Here is a 19,545-nt window from a genome sequence, read left to right as displayed (position 1 = left end):
CTTCCTGGGAGTCCTGAGCCACACGGTGGCTCCCCACCCTGAGTGTCACTCATTCTTAATTAGCTCATGTTTAAAGATAATTTCAGAAAGAAGACATGTGGAAATTATTTAAATATTTGTCCGTTAATTTTGTGAGACAAGATCTTGTGTAGCTTAGGCTGGTCTAAAGTCTATAGCAGAGGCTAGTTTGAAATGATCCTCCTGCCTCAGCTTCCTCAGTTCAGGGATTACAGTAATGTGCCACCATACCTAACAACAGTGTAGACTTATAAAACATAAGGAAGGATGTGCGTGTGAGGAAAGGCATTTACTCATTGTGAAAGCCAAGTAGGACTTGAACTGTTTTGATTGACTCTATTGCTATAAAAATACATAGAAAGCAGATTCTAGCCTAACTTAATATAGTTCCTATTCTACATTAATTAGGGATACAAGGCAAGTTTATTAGTTTTTTAATAAAGCAGATGATATGAATAAATAACAATGACATTTCTCAATCTTAATCTTATGATTGATTGATGTCAGTAACCACTTTTTTTTTTTAAGGAAAAGAGGCTGGGGTGGTTAAAATATAATGTATTTATTTGCAAAATGCTTAGAGTCTTAAAAAAAAAACATTGAAAACCAAGCATGTCATTGTCACACTTTTCCATACTACAGCAGCCACAGCAGGCAGGTTTTCCTTCTTCCTCCAAGGTGTACAGCACAGAACTGTCTGAAAAATCACCAACCAGAATTCACCAACAGAGTCAGTCTGAGGGCCTTTATCCAAGTACAAGGCCTATGGCACCTGATGGCAGGTGGCAGTAAGGGTAGATGATAGGAAGACACCCCAAGTCAAAGCCTTTGGTGGCATGGCAGTCCCTTCAGTCAGCTCACGGAAATTATGTTGTCATAGGTGACAAGTTTACACAAGTAAACTCAAACTCACTTTAGAATTCATCAATTTTATTTCATATACAGGCGAATTAAGTCAAAGTGGCTTTGAAAAATCTAAATCAACACAGCTCAACATTCATCTTGTGCTTAGATCAATCAGAAGTGTTAAGGAAACTGGGCATGGGGGCTCTCACCTTTAATCCTAGTCCTGGACTAAGGCAGGATTGCTGTGAATTACAGGTAGCCTCATCTATACAGTGCTTTCTAGGACAACCAGGGGTATAGAGTGAGACCTGTATAAACAAATCAAAAGTTCCATTGAGGTAAGCCAGGCATGGTGACAGAACCAGGCTGGAGAAGAACGAGTTCAAGGCCAGTAGGCTACATAATAATGCTGTCTCAAAAAAAAAAAAGTGTTAGCAAATATTAAATTATAACACTGAGAAAATGTGCTTTAAAAACTTGTGTGTATGGGTGTTGTTCCTGTACGTATGTCTGTCTGTGCACCATGTGTGCCTGGTACCTGAGCAAATCCCCTGTTGCTGCTATTAAAGGCTCTGAACCTCCTTACACTTACACAGGCAGCCGCCATACACAGGCTCTGGGAACTCAACTCTGAGTCCTCAGAAACAACAGCCATCAATCCAAATTTTAAAACTTGAAAGATGAGAGACCACCATTTATCAACTGCTCTCTCCACTCTACTCCCACCCCAAAAGGGAAGCTTCAGGTGGGTGGATGTCTGTGGGTTCAAAGCCACTCTTGCCTAGTGAGTTCCAGGACAGCTAGGGCTACATAGTCTTTAAAAAGAGAAAATTAAGAAAGGCGGGGGGGGGGGGGGGGGGGAAACAGGAAAGAAAAGCCTGACATAGGCTCAAACATACGAATTTTTAAATTAAGCTTGTGCAACACGGTGGTTCACACCTGTAATTCCAGAACCTGAGATACTGAGGCAGGATCTTTGTGTGTATCCCTGGCTGACCTAAAATGTAGACTAGGCTGGCCTTGACCCTGTTTCAAAAATCGCTCCCAATAAATAACAGATAAATCGACCTCACTTTGTGAATTAATGAGTGTAAACGTGCTAATGTTTTCCAAATAGAGCATAGTTAATGGGGAGGGTGAGTTTAAGGGTCCTTAATTGGCAAGGCCTCTTTCTGAAAAACAAAAACAAAAAACTAAGCTAATATAACTTAGGGAGGTTCATTTCCAGCTTAGACCGATGTAATCACTCTAAATTCCATACGCGATGCCAAGAGCTTTTCTCAAAATCCTAAAAATTAATTCTCATCTGCACACCCTGTCTTCGGAGCTGCACTCCCTTCGCGGCCGCACGCGGCGCCCGCAGCAGCAGACTCCTCCCCGTTCATGGGGAAAACCCTGCCTAATATTTATAACGCTATGACATACTGTAATACTCACAAGGTGGTTGTAGAAGTATAAACACGACTGGAGATATCTGATTGGCTGCTGGTGATGTAACACCCATGTCAATACTTCCCACTGAACGCACGTGTTCGACCTTTTATTTAAATTTCCATTTCATCACAGCAATAAGACACTCGGGGCGGTGCATTTTCTGCGAAACGATCGTCGCCCGGGGCCAGAGGTGCTGCCCGGCGTACACAAGGAGCCCAAGGAGGTGTCCTCGCGAGGGAGGCACCGCCTGGTCCAGTCTTTTGTGCAGGAACAAAATAAGTTCACTTCCTCGGGCACGGCCCCCCGCCCCCCGGCAGATGACAGGGCCGGGCGCGCTCCCACCGCACTTACTCCTGGAGTCCCAGGTGAAGTCGTGGCGAGAGCCGGGGACCGTGCGCACGGGCGCGCCGCGGCGAGCCGGCCCCTGACACCCGCCAGCTGTTTGTCCTGGCCGAGCCGGCCCCGCCCCGAGACCCCAGCCCGTGCCCCGCCCGCTTCCTTCCCGTGGCCGCACCCCCGCCCGCGGGCCCGAGCGGCCGGCCCCTTTCCCGGTCCCCGGGCGCCCCCGGCCCAGCCCAGCCCGGCCCAGCCCGCCCCCTCCCCCGGCCGGCCCCCACCCTCTCCCCCTCCAGCGGTTACTGCTACCCCGGTGCATTGTGGGCGCACGGTCCGTTGTTCATTTGCCATTCGACCTCCGCCAGGGCCTGGTCGGACGGAAACGCTCCGCCGGCTTTATTGTCGGCTCGCTATGTGGCGGAGCCTGGCGGCTTAGCGCGCCTCTCGCGTCCGCGCCTCGGCAGCCGGCGGCGGCGGCACGACTCTCCCCGAGGACGGAGATCTGTTGGCGGGCCGGTGTGTGCGCGCAGCGCTGAAGCGGGGCAGCGGAGGGGCGCCCGCACTCCTCCTCAACTTCGAAGGCCGCACGCGCCCGGCTCGCCGCTCCGCTGCCCGCCCACCGCTCCGCGCGGGACGCTGCCCGGAGCGCGGCGGGGCGCGGGTGGAGAGGACGCGGCTGGGACGGCGGCGGCAGTAGACGCGTGCGGCGGCCCGGGAGCGAGCGCGAGCCGGCGGGAGGGTGAGGCCGGGCCGGCGGGAGCGCAGCGCAGAGCGGCGCAGCGCAGCGCCGGGGGCGGGGGCGGGGGCGGGGGCGAAGCGTTGGGGGAGCCGCGGCGAGCGCGCGGGACGCGGCCGGAGCCCGGGCGCGAGCCGAGGCACCGGGCGGCGGCGGCGGCGGCGGCGGTGACCGCGGCGCGCGCCATGTCGTTCAGTGAGATGAACCGCAGGACGCTGGCGTTCCGAGGAGGCGGGTTGGTCACCGGCGGCGGCGGCCCCACGAACAATAACGCTGGCGGGGAGGCCTCTTCTTGGCCTCCGCAGCCGCAGCCGCGACTGCCCGCGCCGCCCGCGCCGCAGCAGCCGAATGGGCGCGGGGCCGACGAGGAAATGGAATTGGAGGGCCTGGAGCCCCAGGACTCGGAGGCCGCCGCCGGCGCGGCCGCCGCCGAGGACGTCAAGGAGTTGCTGCTGCTCCCTCAGGACACGGGCGGCCCCTCCTTGCTGGGCGGCGGCGCGGGGGGCCCCCTGCTAGCGGAAAGGAACCGTCGGACTCTGGCCTTCCGCGGGGGAGGCGGCGGGGGTCTCGGCAACAATGGCAGCAGCCGCGGCCGCCCGGAGACCTCGGCGTGGCCCCTCAGGCATTTCAATGGGCGAGGGCCGGCGGCCGTGGATCCGGAGCTGGACGCGCTGGAGGGGAAGGAGTGGATGCAGGACGGGGCGTCCCTGAGCTACAGCACCGAGGAGGAGGGGGCGAGCCCGGGCGATGGCAGTGGGGCGGAAGGCGGCAGCTGCAGCAGCAGCAGGCGGTCGGGCGGCGATGGTGGGGACGAAGCGGAGGGCAGCGGTGTGGGAGCTGGCGAAGGAGAGACTGTCCAGCACTTCCCGCTCGCGAGGCCCAAGTCCCTCTTGCAGAAGCTCCAGTGCTCCTTCCAGACCTCTTGGCTCAAGGACTTCCCTTGGCTGCGGTACTCCAAGGATACCGGCCTTATGTTTTGCGGATGGTGCCAAAAGACCCCCGAGGATGGAGGCGGCGTGGACCTTCCCCAGGTGGGGCATGATGAGCTTTCGCGAGGGACCCGCAACTACAAGAAAACCCTGCTCCTGAGGCACCACGTCTCCACCGAACACAAACTCCACGAAGCCAACGCCCAGGTACCGTAGATCCTGCCCTTGCTTTTCGACCACATCTTTTGGGAAAGGTTTATCAGTGGGGAAGACTAAAACTAAAGCAAAGAAGGGGGAAAATTAAGATCCTCCGGGGGAAGACTCACTTCGTCCCGATCGAGAGAGGTTCGCGAGAGCTTTTGCGTAGGGGGTTAGAAAGCCTGGAAACAAAGTTTTCCAAAGTTGTGGATTTATTGGGGGAGGAGGGGTAGAAGGACAGTTTTCTAATGATATCGCTGGGTTTATCTTTCTCGACTTAGGGTTTGCCTGTGAGATTGAATCCGAGAGAGAGGCTGGGAGAGGTTGGAGATTTTAACCTTTGATTGACTTTGGGTCAAAAAGAATTTTTTTTTAAGTCAGCGGAGATTTTAGAACTGTCCTTTCTTGTGTTCGTGGACACTAAAGTACTAGAAATAGCCTGAAGAATGGATTAAACAGTTTCCTTAAGCTTCGGGGCTACTGGCTGTCCACTCTGAAACTCACTCGTGTCAGGTCGAGATAATGTGAAATATGAGAGGCGTATGCAAATGTACAGGAAGTTAGTTCAGTAGCGTAAATAATTTTACGATGTCCGTCACTGTTAAACTTGTTTGGTATAATCATTGTACACTTTAGCTAATTACTTACTGATATGTCTCTTCTGAGTGTATTATCCTTTTCAAAAACATGGTCGTGAATAGCTTATATGAAGGGTGTTAATCTTAGCTCTGGCAATGTTTAATGTGAAGTGATTTGGGCTTAATTTGCTCCCTGGAAAACCTAGTTACAGAACAAGCCTACCTATAAGCTTTAATTCCCCCCCCCTTTTTTTTTACAGGAGCCTGACCATTTTGATAGCCCTTTTCAAGTCAAATAGCTGTTGGTCAGTCTTCCTTTTTATGACTCAGACAACCTGTGGTGGTGGGTGGAATTGATTCTTTTGTGTTGCTGACCGACACTCAGGTATTAGTACCTCACCATGGTGTTTATGGGAGCCATCCTGCTGCTCAGCACACTTACACTATAGTTTATTAGTCACACAAGTAACCCAGCTTAGAGAGGCTTTAGTTTTAAAAGCATGGGGTTATTTTGTTTGTTTGGTTTTCTTTTTTCCCCCAGAAGGCAGGGAAATGGAGCTTGTTTGGGTTGAGTTTCTTACTTGCACAAATTTTCCTAAATCTTAGGTCTCTCCCCTATCCGTCCCCATCCCCCCCCCCCTTCTTTCTCTCCTCTCCAGGGTCTCTGGCCCCCTTGGAACTCTTAAGTATATAGACCAGGCTGGTTTCAAACTCACAGATCTGCCTGCCTCTGGAGTGCTGGGATTAAAGGTGTGCTACCACACCTTCTGAAGGTCACTTACTTTTAAGATGTAAAGCCCAGCCCATTTAGTAACTTGCCTTAAACCCTGTGACAGCCTGAGGCCAGTGCCTATAAAGACTTCTGTGATGGGGTTTGAAAAGGAGTGAGTTTTGAGCAAATGCAGGTTCTGATCTCAGTTTCCTGCATCACTACCTTTGCAGTTTGTCCTGGAGATTTGATAAACCTGACACTTGGTTAGGTGTATCAGACTCATTTACATTATCCAGGAAAGTACATTTGTTTGCCTTTTATAGAAGAAGCATTTCAGTCATTAAAGGGTTAGGCATTTCAGTCTTTAAGAGTTAAGTAATAAATACCTGGAAGTATTTAGTAAGATGATAGAAGCTGTGGCTTGTGAAAATGGAAGGCTGAATTTTCCAAGTATTGGTATGTAAGTATTTTAGATTTTCTTTTAATTGGAATGGGTTTTTTAATCTAGTATTTAGGATATTCTGTTCTGTAGGCAAACATGAGTGGGACTAAAAATTAGCTGCTCAGTGATCCATAACTCAGAGAGGGGATTAGGTGGATAATGTTATGGTCCACCCTAGTAAATGGGTATATCCTGCAGGCATGTACCTAGGGGATTAGGTGGATAATGTTATGGTCCACCCTAGTAAATGGGTATATCCTGCAGGCATGTACCTAGGTCTCCAGAGTTCAATTCTAGGGGAAAACCTTTTCTCAACTTGACTCTGAACTACCCTTTCCATTCCCTGATGACATGGTGTGAAGGAAGAGCCATCCCACTTTTTAAGACTTGTGTTAACTCCTTAAACTTATGTATTGGTTTCCTTGATTGATTTTAGGTGTCACCACTTTACCATTTATCTTCATTTGTGACTAACCTTTGTTTGGCGACTAGCTTATTCTTCCAAGAAACACCTGGAAAGTCTCTTTCCCTTGTTAACCGTGACAGGTTCCTAGCAGGATTTGATGGGGTGGGGGTTGGGGGTTGTGTGGTTGTTGTTGCCCTGTAGCCTTTGGTTACCTTTAGGAGGCAGTGTAACATTCTGTAAGAACATTCTTGGGTCCTGGTCCTCTAACCATTAGTTTGTATCATGCTTATTTTATTATAGCTTACTCTTAGACAAGCGTTAAGACAGTGTCTCATAGCCCTGGTTGACCTCATGCCTGCTGTGACCCTCTTACCTACTTGTCAGTGTTTGGACTCCAGGCATGCCCACCACGCCCCGCCCCACTGAGGGTCTAACTAGTGTTGGGTAGCTGATCTGGTACCTTACCCTGGATAGGCCCAAGCTCACTGCTGAGCAGCACTCCACGCCCAACATTTATTTCCTGGTCCCTCCTTCATAAGTGTCAGCGTTTACAGTTTTATCTTAGTACAACAGGATCTTGGGTAGCATGGTCTGACCTCAGACTGTCTTTGCGTCATCCATTTTGAAGCCACTTTGTAATGGTATTACTCTTGAATGGAGAGCAGATTATGTCCCCATTCACACTTTCCAAGACTGAGGCCCATAAGCCTGGGCATTTTGAGTTTTTCTCACTATCAATGTAATTCAGTTTCATAGTGCCCTGCATTGTTAGCTTCCTCATTTGAAAAATGAGGTGGAAGCTGCTGAAGAGAGGGCTCGGTGGTTACGAGTGCTTGTGCGTGCTCGTCACAAGGTGAGGCCTGGTTGTCATCACATGGTAGCTCATAGCCATCCATTATTCCAGTTGCCAGGGCATCCAGCAGGCACAAATGTGATGCGTGTGTGTGTGTGTGTGTGTGTGTGTGTTCATACATATAAAGCTCATGCCTGTAGCCCCAGTGCTGGGAAGTGAAAATATGAAGGTCATCTTGAGGTATTTACCTGAGAGACAGTGTACAAATAAAATAGTGTATGTGAGTTCTGAAACTCAGGAAGGGTTGGGTTTGACCTGGGCATGGTGTCAACATTCTCTTAATCCCAGTGCTGTCTAGAACTAAAGGCATCAGGAGCTCAGATATAGAGCAGCCAATAGGGCTATGTAATGAGACTCTGTAGGCTGGAAGGGATTTACTCTCTCCTTTCCTCACACTTTTCTCTTTCCTTTGAGACAGGGCCTCACTTTGGGGCAGACTGAGTTTGAATTCATGATCACCTTGCCTCTACCTCCAGTTCATATGGATAGTTCTAAGACTATCCATAGGAATAACGACTGCACACCAGTGTGCTTTCTTAATTTTTTTCCTTCCTTCCTTCCTTCCTTCCTTCCTTCCTTCCTTCCTTCCTTCCTTCCCCCTAGCCCCTAGGATTTCTCTATGTAGCCCTGGCTGTCCTGGAATTGTGTATACCAGCCTGACCTCCCTGCATGCTGGGATTAAAGGTGTGTGTTAACACATCCAGCTCTCATTTCAGTTTTTCTAGAGGTAAGGATCACATTTAAGGTCTCATTTATGCTAGGCAATCACTCTGCCGCTGATCTGCTCCTGAAAGCCTCCTTTTTTTAATTAAAAGACCTTTTGTGATGTCATAAATGTTTAATTTCCCTTTTTATTATGTGTGTGTTGTGTATAGTGGGTCTGTACACTTGGGTTGCAGGTGCCTGAGGAAGTCAGAGGCATGGGATCTGCTGGGGAACTTAGTTCCTGGGCTTGTGAATCAGTCACCTGATGTGGGTGCTCAGACTGAGAGCAGCAAGCGCTGCATGGTCATCGCTTCAGTCTCTGCTGTGCTGCTGCTATTATTATTATTATTATTATTATTATTATTATTATTTTGTTATTGGTTTTTCGAGACAGGGTTTCTTTGTGTAGCCCTGGCTGGCCTGGAACTCAGAAATCCACCTGCCTCTGCCTCCCAGGTGCCACCATGCCCAGCTGTTGTGCTGCTTTTAAAGACAGTATTTTACTTTGCTTCATAGCCTGGCTCAGTATCCAACAGAAGACCCAGTACCCTGGTCTTGTAAGTGATGGATGGGACTTCAAGCTTGTGCAATGCTGGGCGTTCTTGCTCATTAGTGTTTTGAGACAGGATCTCTTCATATAGCCCTGGCTAGTCTGAAACTCACTTTGTAGATGAGCCTGGCCTTGAACTCCAGAGATCTACTGACCTCTATCTCTGCCTTAGGAGTTCCTGGGGCTAAAAGCATGTGTTGGTTTTTTGAGTTAATATGTTGTTATTAGTATATTATTAAAGTTTACTTTTATTTCTCATTTTCTTGGGAGGTCAGGTAAGGGAATTGAAAAGCTAAGGCCTCTTGCCCGCTGGTGCAAGCTTTACTGTTGAACTGTGTCTTTAGTGCCCCACACCCCCCTTTTTACACAGAGGCATGGCTTCTTTGTGTAGCCCTGACTGGTCCTCCTCTGCTTCATGGTGCTGGAATTAAAGGTTGTGTGCCGCCTCCACCACCCAGCCTCCCTTGCCCCCAATTAAGACAGGATCTTATCAGGCATTGCCTAGTCTGGTCTGGAACTCTTAGCCTGCAAGCCCTGGTAGGCCTTGACACTTGTGAGTGTCCTGGTTCAGTCTCCTGAGTTGCTGGAACTACAGACATGTTCTTTGCCCAGGACTTGTTTCTTATTCTTTATATAAGTCCTTTTTTTCCCTTCTCTTCTTCCTCCCTCTCCTCCTCCTCCTCCTCTTACTTTGTTTTGGTGGTGACCAAAATCAAACAACAAAACTTGAGTACTTTCTTAACATTTTTCTTTTTGGGAGCTAGGTTTTTGCAAGGTTTCGCAGCCTTCTTGGAGCCTAAACCTCTGGTCATGTCCTGCCTCTCTGCTCCCTGGTAATTGGAAGTCCAAGTCTGTCTGTGCACTTGGATTCAGAGCCTGTCTTTTTAGTTAGGCCTTAGTTGTTAGGGACCGCCCCCAAGGAGAAATGGGGCTTTGGCTTTGGTGGTGGGGCTTGGGGTTTTATTGTTTTTGAAGCATGGTTTCTCATGACCTCAAACTCTTATGATTATTTTAAGATGCGTGTGTGTATAGGCTGGAGGGCAGCTTGGTGGATGTTACTCTGTAAGTTGTGGGCTGCCAAGGCACCATTAGCTGTCAGATTTATTTATTTATTAAATATTTGTTTATTTATTATATATAAGTACACTGTAGCTGTCTTCAGACACTCCAGAAGAGGGAGTCAGATCTCATTACAGATAGTTGTGAGCCACCATGTGGTTTCTGGGACTTGAACTCAGGACCTTAGGCACTCTTAACCGCTGAGCCATCTCACTAGCCCAGCTGTCAGATTTGTGTGATAAGCACTCTTAACCAGCTTGGGGATCTCTGGGACTTTTACTTCAAATTATGCCTCTATTGCTGGGTCTACAGATATGTATCTGTAGGCTTGGGGAAGAACTGTGTTGTTTGCGGGAGGCATTTTGATCCTAGGGTTCTGTGCATGCTAGCTAGTCAAGTGCCACTGACCTACATCCTCCCTGGGAGGAATCTAAGATTCTTATAAGAGAGGACCCTCCATTGGAAAGTAAGACACTTGTTTGGTGCTGGAGATCTCTGTAGTTTTTTAAAGTATCCTCAGAGTCAATTTCAAGAATTATCTCATTCAGAATTTGGCCATTTGGCCCAGAAAGATTTTAAAATTGCTTTAATTATAGTGATTACCACTGTAGCTTGGTTCAGACCACTTTCTACCCAATTGTGAAATTCTCAGAGCCCAAATCACTCATTCTGTCAACTCTGTGCAGTCTGCTAAGCCTACAACGTACACCCAAATTATTATTATTGTAAGCTTAGTTAACCTTTCCAGAAATTAAACATGAATTCAACCCAGTGATGTGATTGAAATTACTAGTTGGAATACGTTGATGTCAGGTGGAGAAGAGAAAGGTGAGGCAGGTCTGCCACCAGCCCTTGCTTTGGAAACAGGAAGTCCCAAAGGTTAGCTGGTATACTCTTGCTTTTTTGGCTAGTTTTTAACAACTTAGAAAGAAAGTCTTTTTTTGTTGTGATCTATGTATACATACTTGGTATGTATGAGTGCAGGAGCATGTGTGCCTTACAGCATGTGTGTGTATGGACACAAATGGCTAACAACATGATTTTAAGTAAGAGAATCAAATGTCTATGTGTTCCTATTTAGAAGTACCAGCATACTGCATATGTGGGTTTATAATTTGAGGAGAAAGCTTGTAATAAAGATCTATACTAGCCGGGCAGTGGTGGTGCAGGCCTTTAATCCCAGCACTTGGGAGACAGAGGCAGGCAGATTTCTGAGTTCCAGGACAGCCAGGGCTATACAGAGAAACCCTGTCTCGAAAAACAACAACAACAAAAAAGATCTATAGGGCCCCCAATGGAGGAGCTAGAGAAAGTACCCAAGGAGCTAAAGGGATCTGCAACCCTATAGGTGGAACATTATGAACTAACCAGTACCCCAGAGCTCTTGACTAGCTGCATATGTATCGAAAGATGGCCTAGTCGGCCATCACTGGAAAGAGAGGCCCATTGGACTTGCAAACTTTATATGCCCCAGTACAGGGGAACGCCAGGGCCAAAAAGTGGGAGTGGGTGGGTAGGGGAGTGGGGGTGGGTAGGTAGGGGGGACTTTTGGGATAGCATTGGAAATGTAAATGAGGAAAATACCTAATTAAAAATTAATTCTAAAAATAAAATAAAATATTTATGAACTTAAAAAAAAAATATCTATACTAGAGGCCAGGTGGTGATGGCAGGACAGGCCTTTAATTCCTGCACTTAAGAGGCAGAGGCAGGGGAATCTCTTGAGTTTGAGGCCAGCGTGGCCTACAGAGTAAGTTCCAGAACAGCTAGGGTTTTACATACACACACTCACACACATACACACACACTCTCTGTCTCTGTCTGTCTGTCTGTCTGTTTCTCTCATGTATGCAAAACCAAGGATTAGAATCACTTGGAACTCAGCTCCTCATTCCCAAAAAGAATTAGAATTTATGGTGGCTGTGGTATTGTAATACTTGAATCCTCTACCACATAGGCAGACAGAAGTAGGCCCATCTTCATGTTGGTCTACATAGTGGATTCCAGGCCAGCTAGGGCTATGTAGTCAGACCCTGCCTTAAAGGAAGTAGAATTTCTGGGGATGGTGTTTGAGCCACAAAAGAGAATAGCATCAGCACACAAGGCACTATAATAGAGATGATAGACTGCAGAGGAGAACTGAATCTTTTTTTAATGGACAGTTAAATGTGTTAGCACCAGTAGAAGATTGTGATTATATTTGCTATGACCTTGTTTGTCTTCACATTCTAGAAATCGAATTTTATTTTTAAATTTGGAAGCGGAAATTATTTTCTCTCAATATACTGTTCCTAGTGAGTTATTGAAACAAAGCAATAATTTTTATGTGCTTTAGGTTCATATACTGATATTTGTGAAAATGTCTTTTCTGCTGATTATCATAGACAAAATTCTGAGCAAGAAAGGAAAACAATCTTTTACACTAAGTATTTTTCTATTGTTAATGGGTTGATAAGCTATGGTCAAGTTTGTATCACTTCCAACTAAGGTTAGCTTTACTCCTTCACTCAAGTGGGACTTGCCTAGTGGTTTACAGGTTGGAGTGAAGCTCTCCAAGGTAGAAAGGTGAAAGATAGTAACCTGACATCTCTCCCAGGTCTCATGGCTCCTTCATCGCCTCCCTAGTCTCGAGGCCTTTGCTTCCTCTAATACATTACATCACACTCTCCCTCTCTGTAAATAAGCCACCATGGAACAGTAAAGCCTGGCTGGCCTGAAAGTCGCTCTGTATATATACCACGTGCAGATCTCATATTAGCTGAGTCCACAAGAGAGTCTCCTGTGAGACATGACATGGATACCAGGAGCTCAACCTATTCTCTGCAAGAGCAGCAAACGCTCTTCACCTCTGAACGCTCTCCAGCCCCTGAACTCCAATCACTCTTCACTGAATGATTTTAAACTAATGGTCTTTGTGTCTCCATAACCCCAGTGATTGGGCTGCAGGTGCATATACCTGGTTTCATGCAGTGCTGTGGATGAAGCACAGGACACAGGACTTTGTGCATGCCAGACAAGCACTCTACCAACTAAGCTACTATGCTAGAACTATTAACAGTAGTTCCCAGCTGGTCACAGCATTTGTCTCCATTCTCTGGTATTGATTCCTCTTCACATTGCTGCCATAGTTCTTTCTTCAGTCTGTCAACCAATCCAATGTATCTTTTGTTAGGCCTGGACCTACACACACACACACACACACACACTGTCTCTCTCTCTAGTTGTCTCTTTCTCTCACACTTATAATTAAAAGTTCCATAAGGCATACATAACAGCAGTTCTTGCCCTTTTTGAAAGATAAGCTTTTATTTACTTGTGTGGCACTAGGATTTGAGCCTAGGGTTATCATAGGTAAACATCCCAGCTCATTACCTTTTCATTTAAAGTCAGGCATAGTGGCATATGCCTTTAGTCCCAGCACTTAGGCAGAGGCAGGCTTATTTTTGTGAGTTCCAGGACAGCCAGAGCTGCACAGAAAAACCAAAACCAACAAGGCTTGAACTTGAGATCCTCCAGTCACTGCCACCATTAAAGCCTTTGTCTTCAGCTCAGCTCTATTCATTTAATTTATTGTGGTCCTTCTGTCTATAGCTCAGAATGGCCTGGACCTTGTTATTCTCCTGTTCATATCCTAGGTGCTGGGATTACAGACATGTGTCACTAGGAATGGAAGTGCTGCTGGTTTAGAAATCTGAAGGACACGGGGGGGGGGGGTTACGTGTGGGAAATGTTTTGTTTATTTGTGCTTTATGAACACTGGGTTACACCTTGCAGTTCTCTTATGAATCTAGACTTTTAAGAATGCTACAGAGCATCCTGGTTAGCTTTTTAAAATGGTATCTCATTTGTTTAAAATGTGCAGCCTCCTGCCATATTAATTTCTTATCTTCAAAGCATCTCTGTCCCCACAGGGAAATTGGAATGGGCACCAGCTATTAGATAGCATAGACCTGAATCATTTAACATTTTTTACTCCAATACAAAGATTTGATTAAAGGAATTTCTTAATTTACTGGATTCAGCAAATAATGTCTTTTTATTTGCTGTGTCTACTTAGTTGTTTTGCAAAAAAAAAAATCTTTTGGGAGAGAAGATATATTCATGACTTTTTTTTTTTAAGATTTATTTCATTTTATGTATCTGGGTACACTATAGGTGTTTTCAAACACACCAGAAAAGGACATTAAATCCCATTACAGATTGTTGTGAGTCACCATGTTGTTGCTGGGATTTGAACTTAAGGACCTCTGGAAGAGCAGTCAGTGCTCTTAACTTCTGAGCCAGCTCTCTAGTACTTATTGACATTATTTTGAAGATTTTTTTCTTTAAAAAATATTTATCTTATGTGTATACATGTTTTGCCTGCATGTAGTATATGAACAACATGTATACCTGGTACCCAAGGAGGCCAGAAAGAGAGGGTGTTGAATACCCTGGGACTAGAACTATAGGAATTCATGGTGAGACTTCCCATCCAAAAAGGGAAGGTAAAACCCACATTAGGAGCTGATTATCTAATTATTGCAACCATCTTAAAGCTACATCATTAGATCCTACATTTTCTGAAGTGGTCCCACCAAATTATGTAATTATGTTGCATTTGTCACATAAAATGTCCTTATTTTAAAAAATTACTTGAAATCGCTTTAGAAATTACAGAAGCCTAGCCACAACACACCCATATTATACAAATGAAATACTACGTAACCACCATTGTTTTATTACCACTGTAGACCACCACCCACCGCTTGCTTTCACAGAGTGACTCCTTTCTCACAACTCACTGAAGGATAAGCTGTGTACAACAGCTACTAAGAAAGCCCTTTACCAAGCTGGCAGAGCTCAGGATGCTTGGGGACATTTGCTGCTATTAGAGGAGGAGGGGGACCCAGGTTCACCTTCCCCACACTTACAGATTGGCTCAATTGTATATTCCAGCCTGGCCTACAAAATGAACTTCCTGCCTTGGCTTTCCAAAGTCTGATCATAGGGCTCCTGATCATACTGCTTGTTATTTAAACTTTAGGTAGTTGTTTATTTTGAAATGCTAATTCACTACCCCCCACAGACTTCATAGAAGTGCTGCCATATTTTATCAGATTCCTTCTTCCAAGGGATCTTCCCTTTTTTTTCTGCAATATCTACTAGGTAGAACTGAGAACCAAACAAATGAACCTGCTTGTTAGCAGGTATACAGCAGCATGCATAGCAATGTTTAAAGCTAGGTCTGCACCACAAGAAAAGTTGTCTTTCATGCTTCCAACTGTCTGTGAAGAGCAAGGTACCGTATTCAGATGGTTTTAAAAGGACCCAGGTTTCAGCCCAGCACCCTGGAGACAGAGGCAGGCGGATTTCTGAGTTCAAGGCCAGCTTGGTCTACAAAGTGAGTTCCAGGACAGCCAGGGCTACACAGAGAAACCCTGTTTCATCAGCTCAGTGTGATTGGCTCTCTTCATAGAAAGATAGAACTTTATTATGGACACTTTTAGAATTGTCATTTTTATGTAAGTCTTTTGCTAAGTAGTTTGAAATTTTGTAACATGGCTTATATATCAGATTTATGTTTTAAAAAATAGCCTCTTAGAACTGGGGTAGGTCTCATGCATATTCTTTGCCAGGGAGAGGAGAGAGAAGGGAAGGGGAGAGGCTTAGTGAAGCAAAAGCATCCCCTCCCAGAATTGACACTGCCTCTGCTCTGCCTCAGTGCTGGGATTAAAGGCTTTAGTCTACCATGCATGCTCCAGCTATCCCCTCATTTTTGAAGCCTCACTTTTTTCAAAGCAAAAAGTTAAGGCACTAATGAATAGGTTTGTTTCACCTACTTTATTCTTCTAGAGTATTTGAAGATCATTGAGCCATTTTAGTAGAGGAAAATGGCTACTGTAGAGCATGGAGCATTCTGTATAATAGGATGGGCTTGGGATGTTTGCTACAGCAGAATGGCTTCATGAGACTTAATCTCCACTAAGATTAGTGGGAGATGAGACTGCCAAAGGCATAGTGCAACTAGATTTGTACTGTATTTCCCATTCTTCAGTCTGGAGCAGTTCCTTCTACTACAGGTTCGCAGGTGCTCCATCCTGCTCCATAGTGCTGAAGCACCAGTGAGTACTAGAATACCAACAGTTTGTGCTGCTGCTGGTTTTCTTACTTGACTGTTAACAATGGGAAAGAGTGCAGAAATACTGGGAAAGCAGTATGAAGATGGTGGGGATATAAAAAAACTCTGCAGGATTTGCCTGTCTAGTTACTAATGAAGACAAGTTAGTAATTAGAACGAATTTTAATAATATTACTACCACTCAAAGCTTCAGGGAAGAGTGAGTTGCCAAAGGACACGTTCTGAAATTACATCATACTCTAGTTTTTATAGCATGTAAATCTTGAAGATTAATTTTATTATTTGGGGTGGGGGTGTAGTTGCTTTGCAACCAAAAGATGGTGCTAGATTCTCTGGAAATGGAGTTAACAGATGGTTGTGAGCCAAACATGTTCTGCTGGGAATTGAACTGAACCCACTCCTCTGTAAGGGCAGCTAATGATCTTAACCATTAAGTCATTTCTCCAGCCATGTCTTAGTGTTATATGTTTTTTCTTGCAGTGCTGGGGATTGAACCCAGAGGGCATACCCTCCCCCCCCCCCACGCCACCTTTAGGCTGGTCTCAAACACACTGTGTAGTTGAGGATGGCTTTGGACTCTCCCTCTCAGCTTCACCAGTAGTATGATTACAACTTTGAACTACATGGTAGCTTAATTGGTATATAGGAACCTTATTTAAAGGGATGCTAAATAGAATTAGAATGGATACTTGCAAACCCAATGAAAAGCAAAATTTATATACATTAAAGCCTCTTGAATTCAGGAATTTTTAATCACCTTATAGATGAGATAGTATTTGTGATCATAAAGAGAAGGCATTTTGAAAGTTGACTAGAAAAATAACTGGATACGCTCATAGTGGAAAGAAGTTTCCACTAGTTTAGATTTAATTAACATCACTTATCCGAACCATTCTATTATAGTGTTTGCCTGAACTTAAAATTCACCTTTCTAATAGTGTTAGATAAGGTGATAGGCCTACTTACTTTGGTATTTAAGGCATCTGCTTTCCTGGCTGATAAAGCAGACTGATTTGATCTCAAGTAAATGATAATTTCTTTTTTGGGGTGGTGGTGGTGGTGGTGGTGGTTTCCAGACAGGGTTTCTCTGTGTAGCCCTGGCTGTCCTGGAACTCACTCTGTAGACCAGGCTGGCCTCGAAATCCGCCTGCCTCTGCCTCCCGGGTGCTGGGATTAAAGGCGTGCGCCACCACGCCCGGCGATAATTTCTTAAGAAAATAATTGTTACTTTTATTTTAAGTTTTAAAATTCATATTCTTAGCTTATGTGAAAAGAAGCCAATGAAATCATGCTGATCCTTGGATGTCTTTCTCTTTCTTCCCTCCCCCCTCCCCTCCCCTCCTCTTTCTTTCTTTCTTTCTTTCTTTCTTTCTTTCTTTCTTTCTTTCTTTCTTTCTTTCTTTCTTTCTTTCTTTCTTTCTGTAATAGCGAGTTGCACCAGCCTTGGTACACTTCTTTTGGAGTTTAATATGGTGGATATTTCTATCTCAAAGTGTATAACTAACTATTCATGAATTGACATGCTTGAATAATGATTTAACAGTTACATTTGTTTCCCTTGGACTTATAACAATTTATTATAAAATTTATATTATAAGATTTAATTAATGTTAATATTTTTCTCCAATTACAGGAGTCAGAAATACCATCGGAGGAGGGGTACTGTGACTTTAATAGTAGGCCAAATGAGAACTCTTATTGCTATCAGCTTCTTCGACAACTAGATGAACAGAGAAAGAAAGATATTCTTTGTGATGTCAGCATTGTGGTGAGCGGGAAAATCTTTAAAGCTCATAAGAACATCCTGGTTGCAGGCAGCCGTTTCTTTAAGACTTTATATTGTGTTTCAAACAAAGAAAGCCCTAACCAAAACAATACTACCCACTTAGATATTGCTGCAGTTCAAGGTTTTTCAGTCATCTTGGACTTCCTGTATTCTGGGAACCTGGTGCTCACAAGCCAAAACGCCATTGAAGTGATGACAGTGGCTAGCTACCTTCAAATGAGTGAAGTCGTTCAAACTTGCAGGAATTTCATTAAAGATGCCTTAAATATCAGCATTAAATCAGAAGCTCCGGAGTCTGTGGTTGTGGACTATAACAATAGGAAGCCAGTTAGCAGGGACGGCCTGCCTTCATCCTCACGGGAGCAAAAGATCGCCAGCTTCTGGGCAACGCGGAACCTGACCAACTTGGCAAGTAATATAAAAACTGAAAATGAAGGCTGTGATGTCGACGAGGGCCAAGTAGAAAACTACCAGATGCATGACAGTAACTGGATCCGGGATGGCTCTCCTGAATTGGCTGAAAATGACTCTCAAGGTAAAACAAAAGTGTTTATTTGGAATAATATGACTTCTCAAGAGACTGGCAAAGCAAGGAGGAAAAACCAAACCACAAAGAGATTTGTTTATAACATACCACCTAACAGTGAGACAAAGGGAGAAGACTGCTCAGTGATGCAGCCCCCTGCTGCCTACCCAGAAGAAAGCAAGGCCTTACTCATCAAGGAAGAGCCAGGTAAGGTTGTCAGTCAGTGTTTGCACCTGCTGAAGTTTACTTTTAATTATTAAAGCAATAGAACTAAGGATACTTAGTGCTTAGTTTTGGGTCTTTTGTGTGCCTATGTGAGTTTAAGTTTTAGAGTGGGTGGTAACTGAAGTACCACCTGCCAAAAGCCTTATTAATAACTATGTAACTGACTCTTTCTGACTTGGGATAAGGTTATATCTCCATAAACACCATAAGATCACTCACGCTGTCTTTAATCTTTAAGTCAGAATTGTTAATATCCTTAGCCCATTGTACATCACAGTTTGAAGAGCTTTCTTATAACAAGTGATAACTGTGTTATGTAAATTTATTAGATGCTAACCAAAACTAAAAGTGATTTTAGGGTTTGCCTTTTCATAATTTGGAAAAATTTTAAATTGTACTCTGAAATCCCTTCAGTATTATCAAGGACAGTATCCGTATTCTCCTATTGGCAGCCTCTGCACTCTTTTATGACTGTTTAGTTGTAATGTGTAATTAATCACTTTGTCTCTTGAGATTCAGTTGCAGGATCTAGTTAACATTTCTATTTAAACAGTTATTGTTACAGAAGTTTGCTGATTCCAAGATGACTCTGTTTAGCGTGACTCTGCCTATTTCAGGTCTCCAGAAGCAGGAATGCTTTTCTTATTGACACCTGACTGTCATTGTCATTTGAACAGCTGGGGGGGGGGGGGCTATTAGCCTGTTTTCTGGGGCTGGGGCTGGGGCTGTTTCTGTGGAATTGCAGTTTTTCCTTCCAGGCCATGGAGCTCTTATTTCAGTATATTCCTAGACAGTGTATCTACTGTGCAAGAATCCGTAGTATGTCATATTGGTGGTAAAGACCTTTTTATCTATCTGTTTTTTTTTTTTTTAATGAACCGAGTGAAGGACTGTTAGAAAATGGAAAATGTAGACATTTACCTTATTTTAAACTGGTTGTTCCTAACTTTGAAACATCTCAGGGATTTGACATTTCCTATCCATATTTTAGGTTTGTGCACCATTACTTTAGTGATTGAATGCCTGTTTATCTCAAGGGGCTTGAGTTGGGTACACTTACACTTCAGCATTTTCATGACAGAGGC

The 19,545-nt window shown here is 44.9% G+C and overlaps 1 protein-coding gene and 1 long non-coding RNA gene across 2 annotated transcripts in view; one reads left to right on the top strand and one right to left on the bottom strand.

Moving 5' to 3' along the window:
* Positions 1–609: 609 nt before the first annotated feature.
* Positions 610–2,756, bottom strand: LOC147005680 (uncharacterized). Its single transcript, XR_015046645.1, has 3 exons — positions 2,302–2,756; positions 1,074–1,172; positions 610–715 (listed from the first exon to the last, which is right to left on the bottom strand). It is a non-coding gene; the product is annotated as an uncharacterized LOC147005680 (long non-coding RNA).
* Positions 2,757–3,492: 736 nt separating this feature from the next.
* The window catches only part of Zbtb10 (zinc finger and BTB domain containing 10), a 36,675-nt gene continuing 20,622 nt past the window's right edge, over positions 3,493–19,545 (top strand). Inside the window, exons 1-2 of the mRNA XM_021159033.3 lie at positions 3,493–4,506; positions 17,557–18,442. Of these exons, the coding sequence (XP_021014692.1) occupies positions 3,556–4,506; positions 17,557–18,442 (1,837 nt within the window). The 5' untranslated portion in view covers positions 3,493–3,555. The remainder of the gene's footprint in view (positions 4,507–17,556; positions 18,443–19,545) is intronic.

Source organism: Mus caroli, unplaced genomic scaffold, assembly GCF_978045245.1.
Source record: "Mus caroli unplaced genomic scaffold, Mus_caroli_1 scaffold_3, whole genome shotgun sequence".
In the NCBI taxonomy this organism is placed as follows: domain Eukaryota; kingdom Metazoa; phylum Chordata; class Mammalia; order Rodentia; family Muridae; genus Mus; species Mus caroli.
The sequence above is the reverse complement of the archived record's forward strand: the minus strand, read 5'-3'. Positions and strand labels throughout refer to the sequence as shown.